The sequence below is a fragment of the Leguminivora glycinivorella genome, chromosome 3 (genome assembly GCF_023078275.1).
Source record: "Leguminivora glycinivorella isolate SPB_JAAS2020 chromosome 3, LegGlyc_1.1, whole genome shotgun sequence".
NCBI classification, from domain to species: Eukaryota; Metazoa; Arthropoda; class Insecta; order Lepidoptera; family Tortricidae; genus Leguminivora; species Leguminivora glycinivorella.
This window is the reverse complement of record NC_062973.1, coordinates 4,246,669-4,267,746: the sequence shown is the minus strand read 5'-3', so window position 1 is coordinate 4,267,746 and position 21,078 is coordinate 4,246,669. Positions and strand designations below refer to the sequence as shown.

The following is a 21,078-nucleotide window of genomic DNA, read 5'->3' as shown; positions in this document are numbered from 1 at the left end:
CCCCCTCTAACTTTTGAACCATATGTTTAAAAAATATGAAAAAAATCACAAAAGTAGAACTTTATAAAGACTTTCTAGGAAAATTGTTTTGAACTTTATAGGTTTAGTAGTTTTTGAGAAAAATATGAAAAACTACGGAACCCTACACTGAGCGTGGCCCGACACGCTCTTGGCCGGTTTTTTTCTACTATATTGCTGCCAAACAAATCCAGGGCTCGCCTATAAGCTGAGCAGTGTCCGTAACCTGTGGACGCTACAACTCCAGGACAGTGCGCGTTGCCGACCTTAACACTCCGCGCCTTTGCTGAGCTGTGCCAAATTTACTCACCGGCAATAACAAATACCACGAGTGAATGTTGTTGTGAAATAAATCTACGAAAAAAAGCTAATTTGACTGGACTACTAGGACAGTCCGCAAAAACGGCTCGCTTTTTCTTTCCCCAGCTTTGGCCTGCGAATTAAACGGAACATAAAAAGTGAAACATTTCCGCCGCCGACTGTACGTGACTTGCGTTCTGAGACCTCGGTTTTTTTATAATTTAATTTGGTTTTAAAGGGATACTCGGAGGGTATTTCAATAAGCGGTTGATTCGGGTTTTTGATTGGGAGGTTTACCTAAGTGAATTATACTAATACAATAGGTCAATCAGTGCTCCTACCATGGGTTTAGGACGTTTTAGAATACCGTTACAGAAAAAGTAGGTAAGTGGAGCCCGAAGTGAATTGTGACGAGGAGAGTAGTGACAACGTCTATTTTTAAGAACTTCTTCAATTAGGAAGCTCGCAACAGATCAGATTTTTTTTAGTTTACGTCTTTGCTTAGCAAACGCGAGCTATTGTAAACTTGCTGATAGTTACGTTGTCAAAAATCTATATTGTCACGACTCGCCTCTGTCACAACTCACCTCGGTCTACCCTATGTAATTTTTAGTTCTAATAAGTAACCGTTTGGGGTCGCTGTTAACGTCATGGTAGCGGCCTAGCATAAATTGAAAAAAGGATGGCTAGATTTAACTATGAATACATGCCTTACTTGACTTTCAAAGCAAGATAATTTTATTCGCAATCTATTTTTATAATCGTACGAAAGCCCAGCTTTTAGAAAAGGATTTTTCTGTATAAGATTAAGCTTTATTTAAAATGATGACATTTTTAAATGATACTTTATTTACCAGGAGGCCGATTTTTGAATCTCGGCCATTCGATTTCGTGAAATTTGTTCAATAATATCTCCACTACTAGCGATTTAAATTCTACTAACAGAATCGAAAACGAGTGGTCATTACCACTAGTTTTAAAATTACTAGCCATCCTTTTTAGGGTTCCGTAGTCAACTAGGAACTATAAAAGCAATTACCCTACGGCTTTTAAGAAATAATTTATTCAACTATTGGCCTATATATTTGTGATCGTCTAGATTGAAATGTATAAAACCCTCTACGTTGTGATAAAATATCGTTAGAATCACGAATACATTTCGTTACCGTATTAAAATAAAATTGTACGTATAAAATGAAACAATGAAAACACAATAAAATTCTCGCAGACATAAATTATGAATAATAAAAAAAAAACTAACTACATAAATGAACATGTAACTCACCCGAAAACAGCATGGGGCTTAAAAAAACTAAGAATAAAATTAATGAATTGACTTAATTACCTGATTTTACAATTACATTATATAATTATATTACAATTAAACAACTAAGTACTTTTCTAACTTAAATAAATATCCATAGACTCCGTCGTACAGCAGACAAACAACAACCTAAAATAAAACCCGACCACAAAGGGACCTTGTGATATAAGACCATAGGTCTATAAAGGGGAACCTAAGTTATTACTTTGTTTTGGAACGAAAAGGGGCTCCCTGCACGCCTACACCCCTTACCTCGCGTGACGTTGAGAATGGAACAAGCCCGTCTACGCGTCCGACAATCCTTCGTGGCGCAATTCCTATCTAATCATAAAAAACATTCAAACCTTCGCACCTAGATATTCATTCTTCAACATTCTTCACTTTCCTGACATTCTCAAAAATATATTTACGCACAATGCATTTATAAACTACGCCATGCTATCTACGCGCTGCGATATTTACGCTTTTCCCTAACTCGACATGCAGCCGCGTATTTGTGACAAAGTTAGTGAGTGTGTGAATTTGTCCAAAGGTGCTCTGAATATCATTTATACTCTACAACATCCACTGTACTGCAGCCCCTTAAATTGGAAAGAGAGCACTCTACCTTCACACACGACATCAGACGTCAGGGGTCGGCACATATCGAGTGGTTGAATCCCAGGACTACAGAGCGAAATGTTGCAGAAATACAAACAACTCAGGCCTTGGGTGTGTACCTAATGTGTGGTGTAGAGGCTTCGGACTTCTGAAGCACTGACACGTCAGATACTTCAGGCCAAAGCCAGATTCGGCGCCCGGTGCGGCAGGAGCTACTCTCGGCCACCGACCTTCTTCCGAGTGTACCTAAGTGTGTGTATGCAAATGGACTAAACGTGTGGTGTGTCAGCTGTGTGTGTAAGTGTAGTGTGGTGTGTATCGAGTGTGTGTGTCCATGTATTATGTTTGTGGGACAAAATACATGGGTGTGTGTGTGTATAGTTTTTTATTGTGGTTCACTATCTCGTCACAAATAATAGGATCAAAGAAGCAATTAAATGCGTGACACTACAATTTTGTCATTCTGTCGGAAAGAGCCAAAATTTGATTGAGTGTATGATGTATGGTATTCGGCTCCTCCTTCAAAACAACTTCACTGCAATGTCAACATTCAATTCATGCAAACAGATCAAAGTAAAAGTGATTTTAAGAGTGTTTTATCCACTTTCATAGCTAATTTAATAATAACGAGCTAAATCATGACATACGAAAGTAGCCAGAAGGGCTCCCTATAATCTTCTTCTCGTTCACTCGTACTCTCGCTCGCTGGCTCGACTCGGGAACTTTGCAGAAGAGATCTATTTTTGTCCTACGTACGAATCGTCCACTGACGATTTCCCTAACCCTTCGAATCACGCTGGACTAAGCTAAAAAGTATAGAACACCCGACGTGATGACCTAAGGGAATAAAATTATTAATTTTATATTATTTAAAACTAAATTATAAATAAGTTTAAACACTTCCTGATTTCACTGATTCTACTTGAACATAATTACACATTATTAGAAAACAAACACTTTAAACACTTAAAATCTCTACACAGTCTATTGTCATTTTAAATCACACTATTGCTATAATTCACTTTCAAGGCTAATCTACCTATATAGATTTGACCTAAGAGATAAAGGCACAATTAACTGATTTCTGGCTAAATGTCACGACGCGTATCCAGCCAGTCGTTTCGAGCTCCAAATCTTGACTAACTCCTGAAGGTCTATATTTTAAAAACCATAACATTCACACGAATAGTCCTTCATAATAAAAAGACTTTTGTACATACGTTTTGCATTAACATACGTCATTTCATAATTTAGATTATTATAATTTTTAACAAGATGACGTATGTGTCACCTTATTTAAATTAACCTACGCCCTTTTTACACGCATCTGAAATAGAACTCTTGTGTTTAGCTATCGAGTATTCGATAGTGTCAAGCAGGGATGTAACGGAGTTCTGCTTCTGCTTCCGTTACTGCGGAACTTCCGTTTTGTTTTACACATCCGCTTCTGTTCCGGTTCTGTTATTTTTCAAACGGAAGTTATAACGGATGTCGGAACCTAGCGCGACGGTGGGACATGAGCGGCGTACATCAAAGACCAACAGGTCTATACCTATCATTCGCTCATCTCTCCGCTTGCCACGTGCTGCGATACTAAACATTAATCGCTTCATTCCATTGCGCGCCAATATTTGTCCTGTCCACCTAGTTAGTAGCGAGTGAACAACTATTCAGTGGTGCAGGGCTTATCTACGATCCCCTTAGAAGCTCCCCTTAGATTTGTTTATTAAATACAGTTTACTTCTTTTACAATCACTCCATTTAATTTAAAAATTTAATTGTGTGCTAACAATTACACATATAATTTTTACTGGTTAGTTTTGGATTGTATTATACTACCTACGAGTAAGTTTTCTTTTCGTTTCTAAAACCTTTTACGGCATAATAAAGGTTTAAAAGGATTCTTATGATTCTTTTTAGTGATTACCTAAACAACAAACAATCTTAAAGTTCAAGGTGATTTAAATTTTTGGATTGTAATGAATGATATACTTAAGATAAAATATCAGGTAACTTTTCTTTTCGTTTTTAAAACCTAAGTGGGCCTAAAGGCTGATTACAAACTGCTGATTACAGGCTGAACAGTAAACACCTAAAAGTTCTAGGTAATTTAATTAGTTTTGGTTTATGTTATACCTATATGTGGTATTTTTTCATTTCGTTTTTAACATCTATAACTTCCGCTTCTGGTTCCGGTTCCGCTTCTGCTTCCGTTAAACTAAATTCAAAACTTCCGCTTCCGCTTCCGGTTCCGTTAAAACCACATCCGTTACATCCCTGGTGTCAAGTACCATAAGAGCGACTCGCCGAAAAAAGGTAATAAAAAGCAAAAATTATGACCGTGTGTTTAGATTAGGTCGATTTCAAGAGCTTGCGACTTGTGAATATATTTTTAGGGATCCGCATTAAAATACTAGCCAGTTATAAGGAATTAATACCTAACCCTGTAACACTGATGTTACAGAACCCTTATAGTTTCGCCATGTCTGTCTGTCCGTCCGTCCGTCCGTCCGTCCGTCCGCGGATAATCTCAGTAACCGTTAGCACTAGAAAGCTGAAATTTGGTACCAATATGTATATCAATCACGCTAACAAAGTGCAAAAATAAAAAATGGAAAATAATGTTTTATTAGGGTACCCTCCCTACATGTAAAGTGGGGGCTGATATTTTTTTTCATTCCAACCCCAACATGTGATATATTGTTGGATAGGTATTTAAAAATGAATAAGAGTTTACTAAGATCGTTTTTTGATAATATCAATATTTTCGGAAATAATCGCTCCTAAAGGAAAAAAAAGTGCGTCCCCCCCCTCTAACTTTTGAACCATATGTTTAAAAAATATGAAAAAAATCACAAAAGTAGAACTTTATAAAGACTTTCTAGGAAAATTGTTTTGAACTTGATAGGTTCAGCAGTTTTTGAGAAAAATACGGAAAACTACGGAACCCTACACTGAGCGTGGCCCGACACGCTCTTGGCCGGTTTTTTCAAAAATAGCACTACGTCGTTTTCCACAGACTTTCGAACGGCGAATTCGTGCATTCGAAATTCAAAAATCGATCCCCTGTTCGTGTTTTGTTCGTCTTGGATCGTTATGATTGTGTAAAAAAACTTTTACCTACATCATTAGACTTAAAATACATATTTGTAACGTAATATAATGACATCATAATACGACGTTAAAAAAAAATGTGTGTAGGTAAACAACATGGTAACTCTGTGAGTAAATTGCTCCTCCAATTCATTATTTATAATGAGGTATTTCTTAAAGCGAATATTTGATGTCTACGTGTTACTTTTTATGTATAAATTCTAAATAGGAGATAACATGTTTAGGTAAAACTGATTTTAATTAAAGGTTAATTATGTCAATGTTAAACGTCACTGGTGAAATAGGCCACTGGTCATTATTATGCCATGTCACTACATCATACCATTTTTTCACAATAAAACAAACCTTGTGTCCCGCAGCCGCCATATTTCACAAATATTTTTGCACAAAACAAACAAAAAAAAAACATAAATCCCTTAATTCAACAGATGCAAACACGTAGCGTTCAGAAAAAGCTGAATCACGATGTGTTGAATATTCTCGGCCAATCCACCATTTTCCATGAATCTCTAAAATGGTTCACGATGTTCAAGATCGGATTACTTTCAAAACCTCTTTTTACACCAAATTTCCACGGAGCAGCTTAAACTTTACTACATTTAGTCATGGTCCATATCAGATTGAATGAGTTTAGAAGCTATAAGTGGATTTGATAGGTTATAGTCTATATTAAATGGACCCGCAGAGCGAATTGCCTTTTGCTTTATTAGCGTACTAATTCGATTTTGTGGAGTCCAGCGTGACTTGAAACGTAAACAAAATTGACGTATCGATGTGGTGCGGATGATGTAACAATAACTGTGAATGCTTTAGGAAGCGTTAGTCTGACTGAAATACAATCATTGTCGCCTGACAGTGACACTTCGCCATTCAACAAGGAAATAGTGACGCTGTTACTTATCAAACCAGAAATAGGCACAGAATTGTCAGTGTCAAGTGTCAATATCACTGTAAAATAGCCTATCTCTTCACCTCGACATTGGCAGAATTCACCTTGCTTAAATTAGCGAGGAGTAAAAGCAATGACGGAGAAAAAAATAGCTCATCTAGCGGTAAGAGCGTGCAACTTTCGTTACGGAGGTCGAGGGTTCAAATCCAAGCTTGAACCAACGTGTTTGAGACTTATGAGGAGATTGGACTGATAACAATAAGGACTAGTTACCCTTTGGTTAGATTGCAGTCATTTTCTTAAAATAATGCCCTGATCACGCGTTGCGCCAAATAACGTGATTAGTTGTCACGGCTCATGGGAACCTTCAGGTTATTTCACCAGAGTGACATTGACAATTTTGTGCCTATTTCTGGGTTGCTAAGTAACATATTACTCAGCGAAACGGCAATTGAGTATTTGAAGAGAACATACATCAACCTCTAGTTTAAGATTTAATACCTAAGGAAATAATTATGTAATTGAAATCCAGTAAGACGTAAAAATGCCTTACGATAAATAAATAAGCGTCAATATTTCTTTGTTGAAAAGGCAATGAACGGCGAAGTGTCACTGTCGGGTGACAGTTGTCACTGTCGGGTGACAATAGTCACTGTCAGGTGACAATTGTCACTGTTGTAAAATAGGCCACAGGCTCCCATAAATCGTGGCTAAATGCCTGGATACCGGGATGATGATGGTAATGTAAGTGCTTTGAGAGGCTGGGATAGTCTAGACTCAATAAAACAAGTGCTAAAATGGACATAATAAAAAATCATGAGTGGTCAAAGCAGTCGTTCGCTTTTACTGAGCTCCCGAGACCTGTTACAAGCACAGGTTACCTATCCAATGTCACAATCGCATACACCTTGTAAGCAGAACGTATCTCTTTCTATCGCTCTTCTGTACGACAGAGCCAGAGTGCGTTTTGATCGCCACATCGCGTCAAAGATTGTCACTTCGGCTAGGCCCGCTGGTCCATTGTATGTTCTGTAATCTGTTGACATTAACTTGTAAACCTTAAGGGCCGGTTGCACCAAACCGTCTGGCACCGTTAAAGCGTTCGTTAAATTTTATTGTATGAGAAGTTCCATAGAAATCTGCTGAGTGACGATGATGTGTCTGTCAAATCTGGTTGGTGCAACTGGCCCTAAGTCGTTAACATAAGGGCTTCACATTGTGCTTCAAGTGATGATGTTAAGTGTGCCCTATAATGGAAAGACATGGACACTCAGACACTAAAGTAATTGTTTACAAGTTTGTCTAAGTTGAAATATTAATCTTTTGAAATACTATCAAAAACTACAACAGGCGTAAACAACATAAAAATCACAGGTCGAACCATACTGTTCTCCCTCATAATTTAGTTTGTTCTTAGATCATAAAAATCCTTATCATCAAACTGTTCTCACAAACAGAAAAAAAAACAATGACTGACGAGAATGTGGTCGTGAACCATAAGTTCAGTCGGAATAAGAGCAAGTATGAACTAGACTAGACCGGGCGGTAGGATTCAAATATAATTTTGATATCCACACGTCCAACAGTTCAAAACGGTTTAGATACGTAAGAGCTAATGCCAAATGACAATGTTAATCACCATTCATTATCGTCAAGCGTAATTACTTGTACTAACGATGCGTCGTCAACTTCTAATCATATCAGAACGTTTGAAGGCTCTATTCTGTGCCAACTGACTACGCATGGCACACACCAAGGCACAGTATAAGGACGACTCAGTAATCATTATTCTAACAAATTTTGCGCCGCGCAGTTTGTCCTTGAGTAGCGCTCTGCGCGATCGAGGTGCAGAGAGTACATGCAGAACCAGATGATGCCGGTCGCGTCAGTACGCGCTACGCTGTGTGGCGCTTCCGCGTGCGAGACAGCCAAATACCGTTCGCGGAAGATTAACTACTGAGTCGTCCTTATGCTATGGCCAAGGTTAAGACGTCAATATGTCGTTTTCAACGCAGCAACTGGAAGGAGCGTACTTTGCTGCGTGAAACCAGTGAGCAAAATACATATTTGCAAATAACCATACAGAGACATAAAGTCAATCCCTGGAACCCGGCTCAAGAGCTGATACAATTCTCATTTATTTGTAATAAAATGCTTTCCTTTCTATGCATTACATTTTTTTCTTCTTATTTGCCTTGCTGAGGTGAAAAATTGTATGTGCGAAACCAAAGTTATTTGTACATTTCGTGACTTTTGGTACCTCACTACGCTCAAGAGTCTAAATTAGAACCAATCGCTACGCACGTAATTATATTATAGAATCTTTCGCATCTTCGGTCTGTTGTTGCACAAATAACTATCAAATGATCTAGTGCAGAAATGTATCACTTATTCACACTAAGAACAACAGCGATCCACTTTCAGGGCATCAGAAATGAAAATAGCAAAGTTGTATTATTTGACCAAGAAAATGGCCACGAAATTTTGCGTATTCAGCATACTCGTGTAATTTCAATTTAATGTTCCACACATCTGCAATTCACGGTACCCAAACCTTTAACACGGATTCACCAAACTTTTTCACCATTTTTGCACCTAAAAATGTCAGAGAGGTGCTTAATAATTTATATGCCTACTGTCTACGTGCTTGTGTTTAATTACGTGTGACTTTTTAGATAAGCGTTTATTAAGGCGGAGTGAGTAAAATTGCTGGGTTTGCGTAAGCTGTGGCAAATGTAGCGAAAGAACTATTACGCTAGTGTAATTGCTTTAATCTTTATAATGAAAAGATGCATTGGGCATGCTTGTGATATTCAACAGATTTGCTTTTAGAATCGAAAGGCTACCATATTGTCGTTTATACATAAGATCGCTCTAACAGGTAATTCGCGTAAGATATTTACGACCAAATTTTGTCCTTGTGATAAGTAAAAAGTACGTAAAATTTTAGATATTTGAATTTTTTGCTAATCTTTATAGTCGTTACGTTTATCTCAGTAGGATCTCAGTAAGTAACAACAGTTAGTTTATGTAAAATTATAACGCCTGGAGAAATTCTAATGGCAATAATTCAATTTTAAGACAATGCTTACTTCAATTACCAGGCGCTGAATCGAAATCATTTATGACAAGCAGCAAGATAAATTTCTTACAATTTATAGTTTAACAAAAACACTAGAGTACAAAAAAACACGCTATTTTATTTTTAAAAATGTCACGTGCCAAAAAGCCTAAGTAAAGATAAAAATAAATTTTGGATCGTTCAATGTTTTGTTTCTAAAACTCTAGTTTTTCAAAATTGGGTACGGTGCATTGGGTAAAGAAAGTCTAATTTAAACAATAAATAAATTTATAGTGTTTTAAATTATAATATTTGATTTTGTAAACTAAGTGCTTTAAATTATAATATTTGATTGTAAAAGCGTGGGGCGCTGCAGTCATGCTGCAACTCCGGTTAGCGCGCCAATCTGTGTAACTTGATTTCTCAGCAAGTTACACAAAAAGTCTTTCCTGTTACAGCGCCCCACGCTTTTACAATCAAATATTATAATTTAAAGCACTTAGTTTACTCTTCTTCCCAGAAATAGAGACAACTTGAACGATCCAAAATTTATTTTTGGCTTTTACGTGCATTTATAAAAGCGTGTTTCTCTAGTGTTTTTAAACTATAAATTTATTTTATACTTTTTAGTCGTAAATAATGAAATATCTTTAACATTTATTCATAAACTTATTTCAAGTAGGCGAATTTCGCACGTCATTTGTGGCTAAACATGTATTGCTACTTAATAATAATTAATACCACCTGATGTATAGGTACCAAGTTCATCGCAATAAAGTTGTTAGTTAATTTATTTAATTTCTATTTTTATTTCATTTTATATTTTATTGAGCCCGCATTCTCTCCATCTCCGCCAGTGTGTCTGTATTGCATGGTGTTTTACCTGTCAGCTTAGAAAAAATTAGCTCTTCTATCTGGTGAGCACTAAGTGATTTTACTCTACTTAGAGCCACATGCGCCTGTAAAACCGCAAAAGTACGGGACCCTAAGTTGTGTTGAACCTTGCCTTGGGCGCCACCACTGTGTAGAGCACTAACAGTGCCGGCCTGTGCAATCGATCAGTGTAGTGTGGGTCGGTTGAGCGAGTTTGAGTTTCGGCAGCCTTGGGAAGAAATGACAGTACGTACTTAGGAAAAAAATAGCGAGCGCAGCGAGCGCGAAATTTTTTTCATAGTGGTGCGGAAATTTTATTGGTTTATTTATTTAATGGCTTATTTCGCTCTTAAGGGTCTCAAGAAAACCCTAACCTAACTTATTTGAAATAGGTACTGTGTTGGTCGAACCCTCATCGTGGGTACTTCGGCCCCGTCCCCCATCTTAGTTTTGTTATCAATTTTTGTTTTGTAGTTTGTCGACCCTAGACCGCGAAGTGCGCTTAAGAGTCACAAGAAAACCCTAACCCCCCGAGCTCCCCTTGTAATGAACCTAAAATTTTTATAAGGGGTTTTTGCTCTTAAGGTCACAAGAAAACCCTAACCCAACTTATTTTAAATACTACGTTGATATTTCTTTTATCCAAAGAGTCCAAAATGCCTGGGCTTTTTGTAGCTCAATACCACCGAGAACACACATTACACCATACCTTAACAAAGCATCCATATTAAACATGTCCCCCACTTTATTGTTGCTCTTAAGGGTTACAAGAAAACCCTAACCCAACTACGCATATCCTCTTTCCATGAAACTGTTGCTTTTACAACTCCGGTATTTTACATACTGTGTTGATATTTCTTTTATGTCGGGGGCTTTGAAAAACAAAGTTTGGGTATCCCTTATGGCTACCTGGTTATTGTTGCTCTTAAGGGTCACAAGTAAACCCTAATCCAACTTATTTTAAATACTACGTTGATTTTTATAGATTTATGGGGGGCTTCATCTCCAATATTTCTTATTCAATCAATTATGTGTTATCGTGATCTGATCCGGTTCCGGCAGAATATCAGTTTTTCCTCTTAAGGGTCACAAGAAAACCCTAACCCAACTTATTTAAATACTGTGTTGATATTTCTTTTATGCGGGGGGCTTCGCCTCCCGAGCCCCCCTTATTTTTCCTCTTAAGGGTCACAAGAAAACCCTAACCCAACTTATTTAAATACTGTGTTGATATTTCTTTTATGCGGGGGGCTTCGCCTCCCGAGCCCCCCTTATTGTTGCTCTTAAGGGTTACAAGAAAACCCTAATCCCACTTATTTTAAATACTACGTTGATCTTTCTTTTATGCGAGGGCTTCGCCCCCCGAGCCCCCCTTATTTTTGCTCTTAAGGGTCACAAGAAAACCCTAACCCAACTTATTTTAAATACTGTGTTGATATTTCTTTTATGCCCCCCGAGCCCCCTTATTGTTGCTCTTGAGGGTTACAAGAAAACCCTAATACAACTTATTTTAAATACTACGTTGATCTTTCTTTTATGCGGGGGGCTTCGCCCTCCGAGCCCCCCTTATTTTTGCTCTTGAGGGTAACAAGAAAACCCTAACCCAACTTATTTTAAATACTGTGTTGATGTTTCTTTTATGCGGGGGGCTTTGCCCCCCGAGCCCCCCTTATTGTTGCTCTTAAGGGTCACAAGTAAACCCTAATCCAACTTATTTTAAATACTACGTTGATTTTTCTTTTATGCGGGGGGCTTCGCCCCCCGAGCCCCCCTTATTGTTGCTCTTAAGGGTCACAAGAAAACCCTAATCGAACTTATTTTAAATACTACGTTGATCTTTCTTTTATGCGGGGGGCTTCGCCCTCCGAGCCCCCCTTATTTTTGCTCTTGAGGGTAACAAGAAAACCCTAACCCAACTTATTTTAAATACTGTGTTGATGTTTCTTTTATGCGGGGGGCTTTGCCCCCCGAGCCCCCCTTATTGTTGCTCTTAAGGGTCACAAGTAAACCCTAATCCAACTTATTTTAAATACTACGTTGATTTTTCTTTTATGCGGGGGGCTTCGCCCCCCGAGCCCCCCTTATTGTTGCTCTTGAGGGTAACAAGAAAACCCTAACCCAACTTATTTTAAATACTGTGTTGATGTTTCTTTTATGCGGGGGCTTTGCCCCCCGAGCCCCCCTTATTGTTGCTCTTAAGGGTCACAAGTAAACCCTAATCCAACTTATTTTAAATACTACGTTGATTTTTCTTTTATGCGGGGGGCTTCGCCCCCCGAGCCCCCCTTATTGTTGCTCTTAAGGGTCACAAGAAAACCCTAATCGAACTTATTTTAAATACTACGTTGATCTTTCTTTTATGCGGGGGGCTTCGCCCTCCGAGCCCCCCTTATTTTTGCTCTTGAGGGTAACAAGAAAACCCTAACCCAACTTATTTTAAATACTGTGTTGATGTTTCTTTTATGCGGGGGGCTTTGCCCCCCGAGCCCCCCTTATTGTTGCTCTTAAGGGTCACAAGAAAACTCTAATCGAACTTATTTTAAATACTACGTTGATCTTTCTTTTTTGCGGGGGGCTTCGCTCCCTTAAAGGTCACAAGAAAACCCTAATCAAACTTATTTTAAATACTACGTTGATCCCCGCCCCCATTTTGGTTTTGTTATCAACTTTTGTTTTGTATGCGTTTCGATGCTAGCCCGCTATGTGGGCTGCCCTTAAGGGCTACAAGAAAACCCTAACATTACTTATTGTAGATACTTAATTAGTCTAAGCTTTCTTTTTTCCGCTCATAAGGGTCGCAAGAAAACCCTAACCTAACTCAGCCCTCGCTTCGCTTCGGTCAATAATAGGTTTGTTATAACGTTGAAAACGTAACGTTCAAAGTTTACTACGTGGCCTTTCTCACAAGCGCAAACACAACTTTGATACGATATGCTATCATGGAATGCCAGTGCCAATCTTCGGGCTTCATTATCAGACCTTGAAACCTAATCGTGGTCAAAGTTCATTACAAGACTTTTCTAAGAAACCCAAAAACAGCTATGATACGATGCTCTATCATGTAGGTACAGTTCATATCTTCCGGCTCCATCGTCAGACCTTGAAACCTAATCGTAGTCAAAGTTCATTACAAGACTTTTCTAAGAAACCCAAAAGCAGATATCATACGATGTTCCATCATGTAGTTCCAGTTCATATCTTCCGGCTTCATCATCAGACCTTGAAACCTAATCGCAGTCAAAGTTCATTACAAGACTTTTCTAAGAAACCCAAAAACAGCTACGATACGATATTCCATCATGTAGTTCCAGTTCATATCTTCCGGCTTCATCATCAGACCTTGAAACCTAATCGTAGTCAAAGTTCATTACACGAATTTTCTAAGAAACCCAAAAACATCTATGATACGATGTTCCATCATGTAGTTCCAGTTCATATCTTCCGGCTCCATCATCAGACCTTGAAAAGCAGATATCATACGATGTTCCATCATGTAGTTCCAGTTCATATCTTCCGGCTCCATCATCAGACCTTGAAACCTAATCGCAGTCAAAAGTTCATTACAAGACTTTTCTAAGAAACCCAAAAACAGATATCATACGAAATTACATCATGTAGTTCCAGTTCATATCTTCCGGCTTCATCATCAGACCTTGAAACCTAATCGTAGTCAAAGTCCATTACAAGACTTTTCTTAGAAACCCAAAAACAGCTACGATACGATGTTCCATCATGTAGTTCTAGTTCATATCTTCCGGCTCCATCATCAGATCAGTTCAAAAGTACCATATTATTGTATTGTCATCAGAACTACATACAGCTGCCAATTTTCATTACGCTACGACCCCTGGAAGATGGTTAAATTAGCTCCCTTAGATTCCATTACATAGTTAGTTACATACACGACGACCTAATAAAAGCGTGTTAAAATCATCGTTATTTCAATCTTGATTCCCCTTTCAAAATTACTCGAGCATTTCTGTGATTCAAAATTACTCCAATGCATCTTAATTAGAAATCATAAGCGAGACAAAAAATGCGTGGAGTGCGCGCGGAAGAAGTGAAACTTCGTAATATAACACATTTTTGAACTTTTGGAGCGAATTTCAATATTAAAAATGATTTTCGTAAACCCATATTCATTTTTCTATACCTATCAAACAATATATCACACGCCACTTTTTATTTTACCACTCTGTCGGTGTGATAGATATACATAATATTGGTACTAAATTTCAGCATTCTAGTGCTACCGGTCACTGAGATTATCCGCGTCTTTACCTTTGGCTAGTCTATGGCCAAGAGTAAGATTTATAAAATAAAAAAAAAATATGGCGAAACTATAAGGTTAGGGTTCCTAGTTGACTACGGAATGCATTACCCCATTCCTAAAATAAAACTTAATACAATTAACCGTCGGAGATCCAGCATTCGTTCTGATTGCATTACTCTTACCGTGTTTACTCCGAACCCTATTAGTATTTCCCGCACAAAGCAAAGCCTTCTCCAGATCATTAGGCTTCTAATTTAATTGTGTCCAAACCCAGAGACTCATTAATTCTGCAGGAATTAAATTTCCATCTTGGGGGACACCGAGCTGAAAGATGTAATGGAATAAACATGAAACTGAGCATTTTTGTACGATTTTCCCCATTTTTACCATGAGATCCTCAAGCTGTAGGGTAGAAATTCGCGTTTGAATTCATGTAATGGGATGTGGGCACCCTTTTTGAAGTCGTCGACCGTGCACGGATGAAAACAAAATGGGTTATATACTTTTAAACAAAATATACTCATACTCATACTCATAATTTATTGATAATATATAATTACATGTCATCTTACGTATCTACTATACAAGTAATTGTTATTACAATTGGCTTATATATAATTAATATTTACTAGTCAGGAATTCATCAAGGCTGTAGAACGACTGCTCAACAAGCCAAGTGTTGAGTTTGTTTTTGAAAATTGTCATAGTAGGTGCATCTGTTATTACCGATGGTAAGTTGTTATACACAGCGGGACCCATAACGTGTATAGTTTTAGGGCTGGTTTTTCAATCGCCAGATAAATAATATCTGTCAGATAAATGTTAGCTGTCATTGTCATTTATACGTGTGATGAAAAGGATAGTGATAACTTTATCTGATAGATATATTTATCTGGCGATTGAAAAACCGGCCCTTAGCCGTCTTTGCTAGGCTACGGGGCACCGCCGCTAGTTTGTGTCCGTATCGCGTGATGCGGTCGCTTTTATCTCCCCTCTTGGGGTATTTATCTAGATTCTCTCGCGTGTATACGGCAGTTTGCAGTATCAAGAGACCCGGCAACGTAATCATCCCCAGCTTTGTGAAAAGAGGCTTTGCAGACTCGCGCCATGGAACTCGAGAGATTGCTCTTACAGCTCGTTTTTGGAGGCGAAATACACGTTGCCAATCGGCCGCACGTCCCCACAACTCAAGCCCGTACTGAATGATGGACTGTATGCTGGCGAAGTAACAGCTGCGGACTGCCTGAAGAGGGAGGACTGGCGTCAGTCTGCTTAGGGCGAAACAAGCTCTTCCCAATTTGCCACACAAGGATTCAGTATGGCTCTCCCATGTTAGGCCCTGATCTATATGGAAACCCAGAAAGGAGGTGCTTTTAACCTGCTCTATGGTACCGCCAGAGAGTCGTACATGAAGCGCACGGCGCTTGCGGCCAGACAAATCAAATTGGATGAAATGCGTTTTGGTTAGGTTTAAAATGAGGCCGTTAACATCTAAGGGACGAGATTATTAATGCTGTCCCGACCTAGTTTTAATGTTTTAGTGGAATCCGGTTTGAAAAGAGCGTAGCTGTCATTTAGTTTGAATCTGGGGCAGTCACGTTAGGAAAGTAGATAAGAGAAATGTGGGTAAGGGTGGTGGATAAACGTAAGATCAACTGCTAGACTGGTACGCATATGAAGGTGGCATACGCACGCGGGTGACTGACTCAGGGTTTTAAGCTAAATGTACTAACGCTTACGATATTAACGTTATTGCAGCTATCTCAATCTCTTCCGTATTAATGCGACAGAGCCAGACTGCGTCATGGTGAATGATGAACATACATCGACCCCAGCGCGCCCTCACGAACGGCAGAGAGGATGAAACGCCGGAGTGGGTTTCGTGGGTAGGGCCAAGTTTCCTCCCTGTCGCTAGGGGAGGGGAAAGAAACGGCGAGTCCCACACATCGTGCGTAACAGCATTCCCACTCCGTCAAAAAAGAAAGAGCCAGACTGCGTTTAGCATTATATATTTTAACATATTAAAAACTTTTATGAATAGTACAGGAACTCAACTGGGACTTTCGATTCTAACCGTACCAGTTTGTTGTTAACATTTTACTGTAAAACGTGGTTAATTGGAGCTGCGAGGGCCCGGCCATTTTGCATAATTAAAAGAGGTATTCTAATTTGACTTGTGTTTCAAATATCCACCAGAAAACGAGCTTTATTATGATGATTTCATAAATATTTTCATACTTTAATCAAATAAAAAAATTAAAAATTGCATTTACAATAGGGCCAAAATCATTTACAATAGGGCCCCGTGTGGTGACGGGTTACGAATTTCACCACCCCCTTTCTTAAGTGTTTAAAAGCTCTTTAAATCTAGATACCCTTAACAGCATTTTCAATGAAGTAATAGCATATACTCAAGATAATAAAATTCACTTCATTTTCAACATTAATGTAGGCTCTTTTATGAAAACAGACTACAATAGTCCTGTCAGCTGTTGAAAGGAAACCTGGCGTAGGCTTTCATATCCACCTAAGCATTTACTATTTGAATTTCGAACTTACATTATAATGGCACAAAACGACAAAGGCCTAAGTGACGTATCCTTTCATGACCCACAAATGCTTACTAGCATTTTACCACTTTTTTCAACGGTCGAACCCTTTTGCTCATATATCGATACATGTTTCCCCTCGACCATCTTTAAAAGACCTCTAACCGTGTTTTACTTTATCCATAAGAGTGTGAATAAGGTTTGAAAAAGGGAGGTCGCTATAAACTGGTGGGGCATGCTTTCAAGAAAGGGTTTAGTTGGTCCGACCTACTTCTTCAGAGCGTTTTAGGCGCCCTTTAGAAAAATATTCATATAAAAATGTGGATATGAATGTGTTTGGATATTGCCGGAATATTCGGCCGCCCAATAAAATGAAGGAACTGTGCGTTACGTTAATGCTTTATTGTTGGTATTGAATTGGACTTTTGTAAGAGCGTAGTTTAGTCTTTGTTGTTTGACATTTTTTTTAGAGGTGTGTACACTTGTACAGGGCCTTCTATTATTCTTTTATCTGGATAATATATAAAGGAAGATAATTATCTTTCGTGGTGTTGTTATATAACGCCATCAACTGGGAAAAATGCCAACAAAATTTCCATTACTCTATACGTAATTGTAACCTTTCAATATATTTTAGTCCTTAAATATTATAAAATTATATTAAATCATAATAATCTCAAGAAATCTGAAAGCAAATTAAAAATCCAAAATTTTAAATTTCACTCATTAACTTTATTATGTACTTATACCTAATAAATATCGAAAAATTGATCTCTCAATATTTTTTTCACTAAACGTTCTTTAGCGTGATTTTAACGGTGCGCGAACTGGCATGCGATTTTACTTACATTGCAGACTGTTGAGGTTACATACAGCATACCAATCTAATACCGCAATTTTGAAACTCGCATGCGAGTTGTCGCGCACGCTGAAATGATACAAAATAAAACAATATATTTCATAATGATATTTATTTACTTACACCGAGTTTTGCTTAATCCCTTTATACAAAATTTTCTATATATCACAATCAAATAGCGACGAGAATCATTATTTTAAACAATGACTAGTGACATCAATGAATATAATGTTATGCTACGTTTACATCGGTTGACCTCTTACGGCTCAGCCACGACACTGGTCTAAGCGCGACAGCGGTAAGCGGCAGTCATACGTGCGAATGAAAAGTCCCATCGCTGTGTCTCGCTCCAATGTATGGCCGCCGCTCACGCTATCGCGCTTAGCCCAATGTTGTGGCTGAGCCATTAGTGTAAAGCCTGAGTGCATGCTCATATTGGGCAGCGTCGACTAAGGATACTTGTATGAGATTCAATTGTTTGACATCCACGCCACGCGCTCCGCCCAGTGCACGCCCAATAATAGTGTGCACTCAAGCCTTTCATTATGAAAGTTTTAGTAATACTTTAAACCTTAGATAGCTAAGGTCAACCCAATGTAAACGTGCTCTTATAATGCATGTACTATCAAAACTAAAGCTATTAAAAATATTTACAATTTTTACAGCTTTTAAACCGTCCCTTCCTTTAGGAAAATAAGTAGTTTTATTTCTTTACGCATACTAACTAACTACTTTAATAGTTAACATTAAATTCCTAAATAATTTAAACATAAGCTATAATTAGATGAATTACATTGTTCAAATATTCTTTCATGTCGGGGTAGATCCATAATCACCTAACTTACTTACATTTAGTAGTTTTCCATGAACAAATAGAAATAATAATTTAATATAGAATAACTAACTGTAATAGATGATACCATACACGAAAGAAAAAGCAACCAAGCCCACTGATGGCTGAGCCAGGAATCGAACCCGGGTCTTCAGCTTACGCGGCTAACGTCGTTTCCTCTAGACCACCCGTCCACTGAGGTACCCGTCGAAAAATCTCTAGTGTGAATAACAAGTTCAACATACATAACAATTAGAATCAGTTTTTCTTCAATATAAATAATAAGTGTGTCAGTTCTCAAAATACACCATTAAAGGTGTAACATTTTAAAAAGGGAGGTATTAAGAGAGGCTTTATAAACGTTTTAATCTAAATAAAATGGTCACGCCACAGTTTTAAATGTAATTAAATGAATTCATTAAAATTTATAACGGTAATTACGTTAACCGTAATTAGATTTTCCTTTTTCAGTCGTTAAATCAAATAGCTTTCATAATCACAACAAACAAAATTTTATAATTATAAATATGATTTCTTTTTAGGTACGTATTTGACAAAAAGGTTGAAGTCTAATTTGACCGCATACCATTTTTACAATAGTAAGTATGTTTCTGGTAACAAGCTGTGGTGGAGAAGCGCTGGTGGCCTGGCGGAGAAGCGCTGGTGGCCTAGCGGTAAGAGTGTGCGACTTTCGATCCGGAGGTCGCGGGTTCGAACCCCGGCTCGTACCAATGAGTTTGCGAAATGTCATTTGATATTTGCCAGTAGCTTTTCGGTGAAGGCGTGACGTAATCGTGACGAAACTGGACTAATTCCAATAAGGCCTAGTTACCCTTCGTCTTGAATGGTCTGATGACAGTAGCTTTCGTAAAACTAGTGCCTACGCTAAATCTTGGGATTAGTTGTCAAAGCGGACCCCAAGCTCCCATGAGCCGTGACAAATGCCGGGATAACGCAAGGAAAAAGATGTTTCTGGTAACATTGTAACTTACACAAAATAGGGAAAACTAGGTAAGACAAGTAAGAATGAGGATGCAATATAGGTACATTTATTTTATTTATTTGTAGGCAACAAAAAAAGTATGCTATTTACTTTTCGGACATTTTCTGTTAAGAAAGACAATTTAAAATGACTAATAACTTATTTTTTACAAAACCTATTTATTTCTGAGCAATTGCAAGTCAATATCGCCACATAAAAACACAAACTTCTTAACTAAATGGCGATGATAATTATAAATCTACTATCAGTTCCTACGACGAGATCAAAATCAAAATGGCGTACAACAAAATGGCGGCGGAGTTGCCTGGTGCGCGCGACGCTAGTGCCGAGGCGGGGTTGCGGACGCATGTGCGAAACTCTTGGTATTCTGCGCGGGTGATAGCGCAGTAGTGGACGTGCACACACGCTGAGTCGCAATCCAAGTCTGTCGCGTGGCGGACTCTTAACGCGTTCATGTACCTGTAGAGAAAATATTTTTTTGAAATATTTATTGCATATAGAAAATAAAACTGAACTACAAGGCGGACTTAATGCCATAAAGCATTATCTACAATTCAACCTTTGGGCTAATCACAGAAATTGTAGGTGGTGCAACATTAAATTATTAGTAGCTGATGATTTGTCTGTCAGTTCTTGGATGCTGTAACTTTTTACTTAAATAAATAAATAAATATTGGGGACACCTTACACAGATCAACTTAGCCCCTAACTAAGCAAAGCTTGTACTATGGGTGCTAAGCGACGATATACATACTTAAATAGATAAATACATACTTATATACATAGAAAACATCCATGACTCAGGAACAAATATCTGTGCTCATCACACAAATAAATGCCCTTACCGGGATTCGAACCCAGGACCGCGGCTCAGCAGGCAGGGTCACTACCGACTGAGCCAGACCGGTCGTCACTTCGGTCGAACTTATAACTGATGTGCCTGATCGTCAGTGGCTCCTTTAACGAGGGTTAAAAAGCAATCATTTTGTGTGATCTTAGAACCTGGGGGCTACCATGAAGTGCTAAAGCCGTTCAGTTTAGGTTGAGAGAAAGGGACACAGCTATAGCAGTTACATAGCTCCGTCCCTCTCTCTCAACCTAAACTGAACGGCTTTAGCACGTCATGGTAACCCCCCAGTTCGGAATTCAAGATGGTTGATATTAGGCTAAATATTGGGATTTACGTAAATCTGACACTTATACACTAAAGCCCCATGGTTAGGCGATCTTACACGCGAATGAAACATCGCTTTGTAATGACACTCGCATCCGAGTCTCGCAATCTCACATGCGTATCTTGTAAATCAGCTCAAATTCTGAAAAATAACAATTTTTTTGTACTTTTATATTTTAAGTCTTATAAGGCGATTTTCACTTGTTTGG

At 38.3% G+C, this 21,078-nt stretch overlaps 1 protein-coding gene across 2 annotated transcripts in view; it reads right to left on the bottom strand.

The window, feature by feature from the left end:
- Positions 1–19,539: 19,539 nt before the first annotated feature.
- The window catches only part of LOC125242630 (acid sphingomyelinase-like phosphodiesterase 3a), a 129,426-nt gene continuing 127,887 nt past the window's right edge, over positions 19,540–21,078 (bottom strand). For both annotated transcript variants that reach the window (XM_048151451.1, XM_048151452.1), the window contains one exon: positions 19,540–20,154. In XM_048151451.1, coding sequence (XP_048007408.1) covers positions 19,947–20,154 — 208 coding nt within the window. In that variant the 3' untranslated portion in view covers positions 19,540–19,946. The remainder of the gene's footprint in view (positions 20,155–21,078) is intronic.